This window comes from Callithrix jacchus, chromosome 13 (assembly GCF_049354715.1).
Source record: "Callithrix jacchus isolate 240 chromosome 13, calJac240_pri, whole genome shotgun sequence".
In the NCBI taxonomy this organism is placed as follows: domain Eukaryota; kingdom Metazoa; phylum Chordata; class Mammalia; order Primates; family Cebidae; genus Callithrix; species Callithrix jacchus.
Window position 1 is genome coordinate 58,040,171 of NC_133514.1, and position 12,028 is coordinate 58,052,198.

Sequence of the window (12,028 nt, forward strand, 5' to 3'; positions counted from 1 at the left end):
ACCTAAAATGAACAATGGATTAGGAGCATGAAGTGAGCATGAGGCAGTCCCAGTACCTTTAAGGTAGAACTGAGTGCCTGGTGGGGGAAGGAGATGAAGACAGTTTTCAGCTGGGTAAGGACAGGGGAAGAATTGATATTCCTTGATTGATCTCAGGGCTGTTCTCACACTTGCAGGGGGCTCTGTTGGCTCATCCTTGTGAAAAGTGTATGAGTTCTCTTTCCTCTGCCCTGGCAAGCTTTTTAAAAGTGATGACCTTCAAGCTTAGGACCTTTCAGAGCCGGATTTGCCACCTGGGAGTGGGGCATGATAGTGGCGTCCTCCTCAGTGGCACACTCCTCGAGAGCTCCATAGTTACTCTGTCCTTTCCTACGGCTCTCTTCCTGACGTTATCAGAGGACTGGGACTCGCGAGAAAGGACTCACCGACCTCTAGGACCTATTAACTTGGCAGCCCTGCCCCTCTGTTCAAGCCAGCCAACTCGGAGAACTCAGAGTCATCCTCGAGAGTAAAGAAAGCTCTCAAGAGTTTTTTTTTTTTTTCAAACCTATTTTAAATGTCAGTGAAATATCCACGGGAGAGAGCGACAGCAGGTAATTAAAAGCAATTAACTGTCCCCTGCCGGGAAGTTTGCCTTTCTCTGCCTTCCTCTTCCGTCCTTCCTCGTCGCGTGAAAGCGGTAGAAGTGCTTTGCTCCCTAAGCAGCGGTGTACGCCGCCGAGCTGGCACAGGAATGAGGGATGGACTGAGCGGGGAGTCGCTCTCCTCCCACCGCCGCGTCGGCCGCGGGCGCAGAGGTGCATTGTGGAGGCAGAGCTCGCGGTAGAAGCGGGAGCTGCGGCCCCAGGATCTCGCGGCGGGAGCTGTCCGGGGTGCTGACCGTCCCGTCCACCGCCCGCCGCCCGCCCCCAGCCGCCCGCTGCCCGCTGCCAGCCCTGCGCGCCCTCCTGCACAGGACGCCGCCAAGTCCGGCCTTTTTCCCATCCTCCGTCTGCCCGTCTTTGTCTTTTAATCTAGGGGCGTAGCGGCTGCAGGAAATCATGGTGTTCGCTCCAGGTACACCGCACCTTGCTTTTTCACCAGGTGTCCAGGAGGGGAGCAGGGTAGAGGACCCAGAGGAGAGGGAGAAAAGGCCTTTACCTTACGGCCCTTCTGCGCGTTTCGGAGTTCCTGTGTGTGTTCGGGGGCGGGGAAGTGCCTCGGCGCGTCGCCTTCGCCCCTCTCCCCGGTCCCGCCTCAGCTGTCCTCTAACACCCTCCAGCCCTTCCTCGTACTCGTCCCGCTGCTCCTCTTCCCGCCTAGCTCCTCCACACCCCATCCGAGCTCAGGCGCCTTGAGAACTGGGACTTTCGCCAGCAGCACGGGCACCTACACGGGCGAGAGAGAGGAGCGGTGGGGCAGAGTGTAGTGGGCTTCGGGCTACTTGCGTGGGAATCTCCTTCACTGCTACTTCCCCCTCCGCAGAATTCGCAAAGTGACCCGGGTCCTCCTGGCCTTCCGAGGAAAAGGAGGAGAAGTGGGCAAAGCCAAGGGGAGTAGGACGAAGGGCAGAGGAGCGATACTCCTTAAGGAATTAGCCCTGACACTCCGGCCGGAGGCTGCAGCACAGAGGCAGCTACTGCGGCGCCGCTGGAGGTTGCAGTGTCTTTTTGGAGCAGGCAGTGAAGGACCTTGGTCCCTTTGCTGCTCTCCGTGGGTACAAGTTGGCGAAGAGTCGGATTTGTCTGCAGTTGACCGGCTTACCAGCGTGTGCATGCCTGGGCATTTGAGTCCACCCTACTGGATGTGTATCAGGGAGACCAGGCTAAGCGAGGAAGCAGGGAAAAGCGTGGTCATTGTGAACCTCCGACGCTGTTCCTAGGAGTAGATCCAAAGTATTTCTCTTTTATACATTTTAGGGTCTGTTTTCGTTAAAGACTGCCGTAGAAAACAGGTAGTGGGGAAGGCTAGAGGGGCCTAGAACTCTCTAGCTTTGTTACAGGGGTCTTTAACTTGAAAGACTGGCATGCATTTGCTGCGGTCATGGGCCTCAAATGGCTGGGGAGAAAAGACATAATGCGTTTTCTTAAAGGGAAGAATGGAGTCTGGACTTCAAAAAATTCAATTAACAAAACTTGAGAAGAGGAAATCAGTCCCCTCCCCCTCCCTTTCAGGATGCCAGCTGGGGAGGGAGGGATGAGTTTCTGTGGGCTCTGGCTTTACCACACGCAGTAGTTCTTAGGGGAACGCCTTAAAGGAATACCCAGGAACTCTTCCCATGCCCATCCCAAATAACTCAAGGGAGAAAATTGTTCCATATAGTGAAGGACATTCCATCAACACTGGAACAAAGAAGTTGGAAAACAGCTAGCTCTTTGCTGCATTTATACAGCAGGTAACACTTAATAAAGCAGTTTCATGCAGCTATCTCATTTGATCTTCTAATTACCCTAGGAGTTAAGGAATATCAATCATCCTACTCTACCATCCCCAGGGAGGCTGGTTCCAGATAATCTTGTCAGTCTCAAATGGAGTTTTCTGACCTCATATCTTGTCCTTTTCTCCCAGAACCTTTCTTCCTGACAACACATCTTGTCAGTTTCAGGGGTAGATGCTTTGTGGTCCAAAGTCAGATGTAGCTAGAGACTCAGCATATCCTTTCCTTTCCAAGGAGGGGAGAAACATGGTGTTGTCCAAGAGTTATGGTTACCTAGGCATTTTCTAAGAGCAAGATTGTGAGTGGATGGCTAGTGTAATGAACAACGGTGAATTTCTGGAGTGGACTGGCTCGGTTTAAAGAGCTCACAATTTGGACAGGACTTCACTTTTCCATTTTGCTTTCAAGTTTTGTATTAGTGTTTTGCTCTGTATGGAAAGTAGAAGTTATTCATAACTGTCAGAGATGGCATAAATTGACCTGGATGGGATAGATACAAAAACCTCTGGGAAAACATTTTTTTTGCATCACTTCTTCAATTTTGGGGTTCTCTTGAAAAATCATAAGCACTGTGGGACAAAAACAGGGTGCTAAAATATTATGTCAACTTACTTTCTCATCTATGGATCATTTGTTTTCTAATTCATATAGTGATGTGTATTATTCTCAAAGAAAAGTAGTACAATGAATTGCTTTTGATTCCACCAGATTTTCAGCACTGCAACCTTATTTCTTGCCTATTGCTTTTCTAAATCTCTGTAATAATCTGGGAATCCAGATGTTTTATAATAGTTAAAGGAAATCCACTCCCATCCCTTTCCTCCAAGCTAACCTAACACTCAGAAAGGGAAGAAACAGGGTCATGTGCTAAGATCACTCCAAAATTATTAAAAGGGTGTTATGTAAGCCAAGATGAATATAACAATAAATTAACAAGGAGCTATTCATAAAATTGGGTCAGTGGGTACTGTGGCCTTTAAAATATGTTGTAGCTTTTTTGGATTTTAGTGCAGGAGAGCGAGAACCCTGAGGTATGGTTCTGAACTTCCCTCAGATGATTGGCCTGCCTTTGAATGATTCTCATGGCTCTTTACCTTAAAGGCAAAGGTGAAAACTGACAGATGTTTGTAGAACAAGTTCTAGTTCAGAAGTACAATGAAATGAGGGAGAATTAGAATGAGACTTTATTAGCCCTAATTAGGATTCAGTTTTATCATGTGGCATAACATATACTTACATTTTCTTGTTTCAGTTGGTCTATAGATTGTAAAGAATACAGCTTAAGTTGGACAGGGTATTTTGGTTGTTTTCAGTTTGCATAGGGCGGACAGCAGTTCACTTCTATTTTTTCTTCTTTTTTAAATTATTAAATCAACTATAATTTAGGAGAGTTTTAATTTAGTGCATGCCAGTTTTCAAACCCCTTAAAGGTAAGGGGCATGACTACTAATTTTTTAAGGACTTAATTACTTAAAGCCCATCACTTATTTATGCTTCCCTTTAAAGGAGCTATACAAAATTATTAATGGTTAAATGAGATATAAAGTATACATATATATTAATTTCTCTTTAAGTATCATATACCTAAATAGAAGTTAAACTAAGCTAGGCTACATGACTTTGGCTAAAGACCAAAATGAGGCCCCTTGCTTCCTTTTCCTAAATTGCTTTATTCCTTCTCCTCCCATCCCAATAAGCTGAAGATAGAAAATTTCAAGAGCAATATGAGAAAGCTAAGAAGCATACAACCAGTACGGAGAAATATATTCGTCCCCATGATATGAAACTGATCCAGGTTATTTAGACTGTATATATGGCAATATCTTCCATTCAGGAGGAAAAACAGTTCTGGGAGGAGTTCTATACTTCTAATACAGTGCTCTTGGTATTGTGAGGAAATATCAAGGAATTATTACTAATTTACAGACAACGTCAAAATGGAACAAGAAGAAAGACCACTGGCCATTGGCAGTAAAGGTGAAAAAATACACAAGGGAATGTCAGGATATTTCTTGGCCCAATTCCAGGAAGAGAAAGGGGATATGTTCACAAATCCCAGTGTTTTTTCAGTGCCATGGTTCCACCCAAAGAATTCTAGACTCTGAGCAATCAGGTTCCTTTTCCTAAATTCCTTCTCCCTTGAGGAAGAGCTAATAAGAAACAGAGTATGAGGTGGAAAGTGAGGGCAGAAGTTGCCTTATCCCTGGGCCATTCCCCACTTGCTTTCGTGATTAGTATATAATTCAGGGATTAGTGTACCTTTCCTGTGGATAGGCCTAATATATTCTTGATTTGCCTTCAAGTCAGGTGAATTGCCAGCATAAAAATATTTCTTTTCTTGCATGAAAATTAGTCAAGATATGATAACAAGGATTTCATGGAGGAATAAAAATGGTGTAATTGTAAGCAAAAAGACAGCTCATCTCTTGAAATCTAAGCTCCATTGGAACAATATTTCGTACCAATATTTCTAGAAGGAGCTTCCAAAGATATATGAGAAAATATTCATTGCAAGGTATTTATAACTTGTCTTCATTTGTATAAACTGCTTAATAAATTCCTGAGACATTGATAAATAAATAAATTATATATTGAACTGTCTTAACTCTGAGGTTTACAATCTGCCAACACAATAAATTCCTTTCTGTTACCCTAGTCTTTCTTTTTTAACTTTGATTTATGTATTATTTTAAAAACTTTATTACAGTAAAATTGGCTTTTTTTGGTATAGAGTTATATGAGTTTCAATGTATGCATATATTCATGTAATGACCACAAAACAGTTTCATTGAATCTAGTTTTTCTCTTGTACTACCCCTTTGTAGTCAAATTGTTCCCCCTTCCCCTCACCCTGCCAACCTCTGGTGACCACTGCTCTCTTTTCTAACCCCATAGATTTGCCTCTCCAGACTGTTGTATAAATGAAATAATACCGACTTTTAGACCACTGGGGCTGTTTCAACCAAATCCCATAGATGGGGTGGCTTATAAATGACAGAAATTTATTTCTCACAGTTCTGGAGGCTGGAAGTCCAAGTCCAAGGCGCTGGCAGATTCAATGTGTGGAGAGGGCCCGTTTTCTCATAGATAGCACCTTCTCACTCTACCCTCATGTGACAGAAGGGCCAGGGGTCTTTCTCAGCCTCTTTTATATGGGCACAATCCTTTTCATGAATGTTCCACCTCTGTGATGAAATCACCTCCAGAAGACCACACTTACTATCACCTTGAGGGGTTAGCATAAAGTATGTAACTTTTGGAGCCTGGCTTCTTTCACTCTGCATAGTGTATTGTGTATATAGAAAGTTCATTGCTTTTAACTGTTAAGTAGTATTCTATTGCATGGATGTACCCAAAGCTGTTCATTCCTTCCTTCATCAAAAGGAATTTAGGTTGCATTCAATTTTTGGTGATTATGAGTAAAACAGTATTAAATATTGCTGTACTTATGTGTAAACATAGATTTTCATTTGTATAAATACCTAGGCTTGGGACTGCTGGGTCCTTTAGTATGTGCTTGACTGTTCTCCAGAAGGGATGTACCATTTTGCATTACCATCAGCAATGCAAAAGAATTTTACCTTTTCTTCATCTTTGCCATTCTAATAGGCACACAGTGGTATTTATTGTGGTTTTAATTTGTATTTCCCTAATGACTAGAGATTATATATCTTTTTATCAGCAGCTTATTTGCCATGTGTATATTTTCTTCAATATAGTATCTGTTCAAATATTTCACCCACTTTTTGAAGAAATGTTTGTTTTTGTAATATTGAGTTTCGAGAAAGTCCTTTATATACTATGAAAATATTCTGTTGTCAGATATGTGATTTACAAATATTTTCTCCCAGTTTGTGGCTTGACTTTTTATTCTCCTAACACTGTCTTTTTTAGAGCAAAAAGTTTTAATTTTACTGCAATCTAATGAATTTTAAAAAATAGATTGTACTTGTGATGTGATATCTAAAAACTTTACCTAACCCAAATCATGATGTTTTCTCATTTTGATTTGATTTGTATGAGTGTGAAGTATATCAAGGTTCACTTTTTTGCATATGAATGTCCAATTGTTCTAATACCATTTGCTAGAAAGACAATATTTCTTCATTGAATTACCTTTACATCTTGTTAAAAAATAACTGGGTCTGGTGTGATAGCTCAAGCCTGTAACCCCAGCACTTTGGGGGGCCAAGGCAAGAGAATTGCTTGAGGCCAGGGGTTGAGACCAGCCTAGAAAATTTACAACATAGTGAGATCCTGTCTCTACCAGAAAAGAAAGAAAGAAGGAAGGAAAAAAAGAAAGAGAGAAAGAAGGAAAGACAGAAGAAAAATTAGCTGTGTGTGGTTACACATGCCTGTAGTTCCAGCTATTAGGGAGAATGGGGTGGGAGAATCCTTTTTGAGCTATGATTGAGCCACTGCACTCCAGACTGGGAGACAGAACAAGACCCTGTTTCTAAAAACAAACAACAAACCCTAACTGACTATATTCATGTGCATCTATTTTTAAACCTTTTAGTCTGTTTCATTCACCTATACGTGTGTCCTTTCATTAAGACCACACTGTCTTTATCAATATAGCTTTATACAGGTAGAGCATCCCTAATCCAAAACTCTGAAATCCAAAATACTCCAAAATCTGAAGCATTTTGAGCACTGACATGATGCTACAAATAGAAAATTCCACACGTACTTACAAACTTAGTTTCATGCACAAAATTATTTAAACTATTGCATAAAGTTACCTTCTATGTGTATAAGATGTATACGAAATATATGTGTATCAGCTATGTGCATAAGATATATAGGAAATATGAATGAATTTTGTATTTAGACTTGACCCATTCAGAAGTTATCTCATTAGGTATATGCAAATATTCCAAAATCTGAAAAATATCCCAAATCCAAAACACTTCTCCTGAGCAGTTTGGATAAGGGATACTCAACCTGCAAGAAGTCTTAAAACCAAGGAGTGTAAACCCTCCTCCAACTTTTTTTTTTCAACATTTTTTTGGCTACTGTAGTTCCTTTACCTTTCTATCTAAATTTTAGAGTCAGCTTGCCTATATCTACATAAAATTCTGCCTAAATTTTGATGGAATTTCCTGAAATCTATAGATCAGTGTGTGGAGAATGAATTTCTTAACTATGTTGAGCCCCAATTCATAAACAGATATGTCTCTTAATTTATTAAGCTCTTCTTTATTTTATGAGAATTTTGTAGTTTTCAGCATGTTGATCTTACATATTTTGCTACATTATACTTAAGTGTATCCTTTGAGAGGAGCTATTGTACATGTAATTTAAAAGCAATTTGACTTCTGAACATTCGTTGCTAGTATAAAGGTATGGTTCAGTTTCACATGTTGACCCTGTTTTCTACATTCTTGATTCACTGTCTTAGTAGTTGTAAGAGATAAGTTGCAGATTCCTTAGGATTTTTTAAATGTAGGCAGGTACTTTGTTTGAAAAATATTTTATTTCTTCTTTACTAATTTTATGCCTTTTGTGTAGACTAGTGCTCCTACTTCAATATTAAATAGGAGTAGTAAGAAGACATTCTTGCCTTGTTTACAATCTTAGGGGAAAGCATTCAGTCTTTTACCTTTAAATATGATATTAGCTATAGTCTAGTTGCAGGTACTTTTTATTAGGTTAGAGATGTTTCTTTTTACTCATAGTTTGTTGAGATATTTTATCATCAATAGATATCGAATATTTTCAAATATTCCCACATCACCAATTTACATATTGAAACCCTAACCTCCATTGGGATGGTATTTGCAGATGGTATTTGCAGATGGCCTTTGAAAGATAATTAGAGTTAGATGAGGTCATGGGGGTGGAACTCTTACAAATGGGACTACTACCTTTATAGGAAGCGACATAAGAGATATTATCTCTTTCTCTGCCATATGGGAATACAGGAAGAAGGCATTCATATGCAAGTTAGAAAGAGAGCCACACACCAGAAACTATATTGGCTGGCACCTTGATCTTGGACTTCCCAGCCTCTAGAACTGTGTAAAATAAATGTCTAAAGTTTAAGCTACCCAGTCTAAGGTATTTTTGTTATAGTAGCACAAACAGATTGGGCTACTATTAGAAAATGATGTGAATATTTTCATTTTTTTCTGCTTGTATAAGATAGATTGTATAATTTCTTCTTTAAATGTTTCCTTCACCAGTAAAACATCTGGTTATAGAGTTTTGTTCATTGGGACATTATTAATCACAAATTCAATTTCTTTAATAGATAAAGGACTATTTTATCTTGAGTGAATTTCAGTAGCTTTTTAATAAATTGGCCTATTTCATTTAGTTTGTTGAATTTTCATGAATACAGTTGTTTGTAATAATTTATTTTCTATTTAATGTATATGAGTTCTATATTAATAGCCCCCTCTAGCATTTGAATGTCTCCTCCAAAACTCATGTTGAAATTTAATTGCCACATAACAATATTAAGAAGTGGACCTTTAAGAGATGATTAGGTCTGAAGACTCTCCCCTTATGAGTGAATTACTGTTGCAAGAGTGAGTAATTAGTTATTGCAGAAGTGAGCTGTTGATAAAAGGATAATTTCAGCCCCATTGCTCTCTCTGTCTCACATGCTGGCTTTTGCCTTCCACCACGGGGTGACCCTTGCCAAATGTGAGCACCATGCTCTTGGACTTCCAGGCATCCAGAATTGTGAGCCAAATAAACTTCTTTTCTGTATAAATCATTAAGTCTGTTGTACGTTGTTACAGCAACACAAGATAAAATAAGACAGAAAACTGATACTGAGAAGTTGGCCTGTTGCTATAACAAATACTTGAAAATATGGAAGCAGCCTTGGAACTGAGTAATGAGTAGGAGCTGGAAGAATCTGGAGGAGCAGACTAGAAAAGTCTGTATTGCTGTAAACAGAGCATTAACAATGAAAAGAACATTAAAAGAGGGCTATAGGAAAAGTCTGAAATTTCTCATAGACTATTTAAGTGGTTGTGTCCAAAATGTTGGTAGAAATATGGATGATAAAGGATAAGGCCTCAGAAGAAAATGAAGAACAAGGTGTTGAACATTGGAGTAAAATTGTGCCCATGCCCGAGGGCTTTACAGAATGCAGAATTTAAGAGTGATGAATTAGGATATCTGGCGTGGTTACTTTTAACAGCATACAGTGAGATATAAAATGAAAGGAATGACTTAAAGACAGAATTTATAATTAAAAGGGAAGCAGAGCAGAATAAATAAAAAAAATTAAAAGCCTGGCCATATAAAGAGTGAAAAAGTGTGTTTATTAGAGAATACTGAGGCCAGAATGCTGTGGCCAAGTCGTCATTTCCTAAGGAGATTGCAGTGGATGGAAGGAAGCCAGGTGCTATCCATAAAGGCCATGGGAGAAAGATTACACAGGCATTTCAAAGATCTTCGAGGTTGCCACTCTTAACCCAGGTTCAGAGCTCTAAGAGAACAGAATGGTTTTGGGGGATGGGCATGAGGTGCCCTCTACAGTCTTGCTACCCAGAGTTGTCTTGGGTCTCTGGTCCCTACATTTCAGCATAGTTCTCCTTGTCTGCTCCAGCCATGGCTCAAGTGGGCTCAGGTGTAGCTCTACCTGCTGCTCCAAAAGGTATGAGCTGTAAGGCTTGGTGGCATCTACATAATGCTAATTCTTTGAGTGCAGGAATATAAAGCTGTGAAGGCATGGCTTTTTCCACCTAGATTTCAAAGAAAGTCATAATCAGCATTGGTGCCCAGGAAGACACTTGCCCCATGGGTGGAGCTGCCACAGACTTCCTCACTTGATCAATGCCAAGTGGATCCATAGAAGTGAGGCCACCCCTGAGACCACAGAACTGTAGAGCTACCAGCATACAATGACAGTCTGGGAGAGATGCAGGCAAAATACTTCAACCTAAGAGAGCTGAAGCATGAACTGAGCCCAGCAAAGCCATGAGGGAAAGGTTGTCCAAAGTCTTGAAGCCCAACTCCTGTCCCAGGGTACCTAGGATTCAGGACATTGAGTCAAAAGACATTATTCTTCAGCTTTAAGATTCAATGTTGTTTTCTGCTGGGTTTTGGACTTATATTGGGGTCAGTTACCCCTTTTTTCTGGCCTATTTCTCCATTTTGAAATGGTAGTGCCTATCCTATGCATGTCCCACCATTGTATTTTAGAAGTAGATAACTTATTTTGATTTCACAGGTTCACTGCTAAGAGGAATTTGCCTGAGAATAAATCACACCTTGAATCTCAGCCATCTTTGATTTAGATGAGACTCTGGACTTTGAACTTTTGAATTAATGCTGGAATAAGTTAAAACTTTTGGGATTATTGGCATGAAATGAATATACTTTGCATTGTGAGAAGAACATGAGTTTTGAGGGGCTAGGAGTAGAATCCTATAGTTTGGATGTCCCTCCCAAACTCATGTTTAAATTTAATTGCCATTGTAACAACAACATTAAGAGGTGAGACATTTAGGAGGTAATTAAGTTGTGAAATTTCTGTCCTCATGAATGGATAAATGCCATTATTATAGGAGTGGTTTAATTATTGCAGGAGTGGGCTCCTGACAAATTGACAAGTTTGGCTTCATTTCTCTTCTGTCTTATATGTTTGCTTCTCCCTTCCACCTTTCCACCATGAGATGATCCTCACCAGATGCCAGTGTCATGCTCTTGGACTTCCCAGCATCCAGAACTATAAGCCAAATAAAATTATGTTTTTTGTAAATTACCAAATCTGTAGGTATTATGTTGTAGCAGCAATGCACAAAGACATTTCCCTTTCATTCTGGATAGTAGTAATTTGTGTCTTTTATCTGGTTTTGTCTGTTTGGCTACAGGTTTATTAGTTTTAAAATCTTTTCAAAGATACATCTTTTAGTTTCATGGATTTCTTTATTGGTTTTCCTGTTTTCAATTTTGTTGATTCCTGTTCTTTATTATTTCTTTTTTTCTTCTTGCTTTGACTTTATTTTGCTTTTTTTCTTGACTTAAGAGAAAACTTATATTGTTTATATGAGATAAGCATATAATGCAACAATTTCCAGCTAAGCATTGTTTAGAGTTTTCTAAAAATTTTGATGTATTTTTATTTTCATTCACTTCAAAATATTTTCTAATTTCCCTTGAAAACTCCTTGTTATTCCATGGGTTATTTAGAAGTGTGTTGTTTAGTCTCCAATTATTTGGGAATTCTCTAGATATATTTTTGTTATTGATTTCTAGTTTCATTCTATTATGATCAGATAATAAACTTGCAATTGTTTCAGTTGTTTTAAATTTGATAAGGGATGTTTATTGGCCAGAATGTGATCTATATTGGTGAATGTTTTACATGCACTTTAAAACAATGTATATTTTGCTCTTTCAGGTGTAGTGCTCTATAAATGTCATTTTGATACAGCTAGTTGAAGGTGTTGTTCATTTCTTTTATATCCTTCCTGATATTCAGCCTACTTGGCCTATTGATTTCTAGGAGAGGAATGCTAAAGCCTCCAGAAAAGAAATCAAGTTTTTTTCCATTTCTTATTATGGTTTACCACTTTTAGCTTTATATATTTTGAAGGTCTCTCATTAGATGCATGTATACTTGAGATTATTTCGTCTTCTTGGTGA

At 39.5% G+C, this 12,028-nt stretch overlaps 1 protein-coding gene across 2 annotated transcripts in view; it reads left to right on the forward strand.

Annotated features, from left to right (window-relative positions):
- Positions 1–276: 276 nt before the first annotated feature.
- The window catches only part of AKAIN1 (A-kinase anchor inhibitor 1), a 60,204-nt gene continuing 48,452 nt past the window's right edge, over positions 277–12,028 (forward strand). The window contains exon 1 of one of the 2 annotated variants that reach the window (XM_008979548.5): positions 277–593. In XM_008979548.5, coding sequence (XP_008977796.1) covers positions 557–593 — 37 coding nt within the window. In that variant the 5' untranslated portion in view covers positions 277–556. Of the gene's footprint in view, positions 594–727; positions 1,057–12,028 lie in introns of those variants that run through there. The other variant, XM_008979549.5, reaches the window with a different exon arrangement.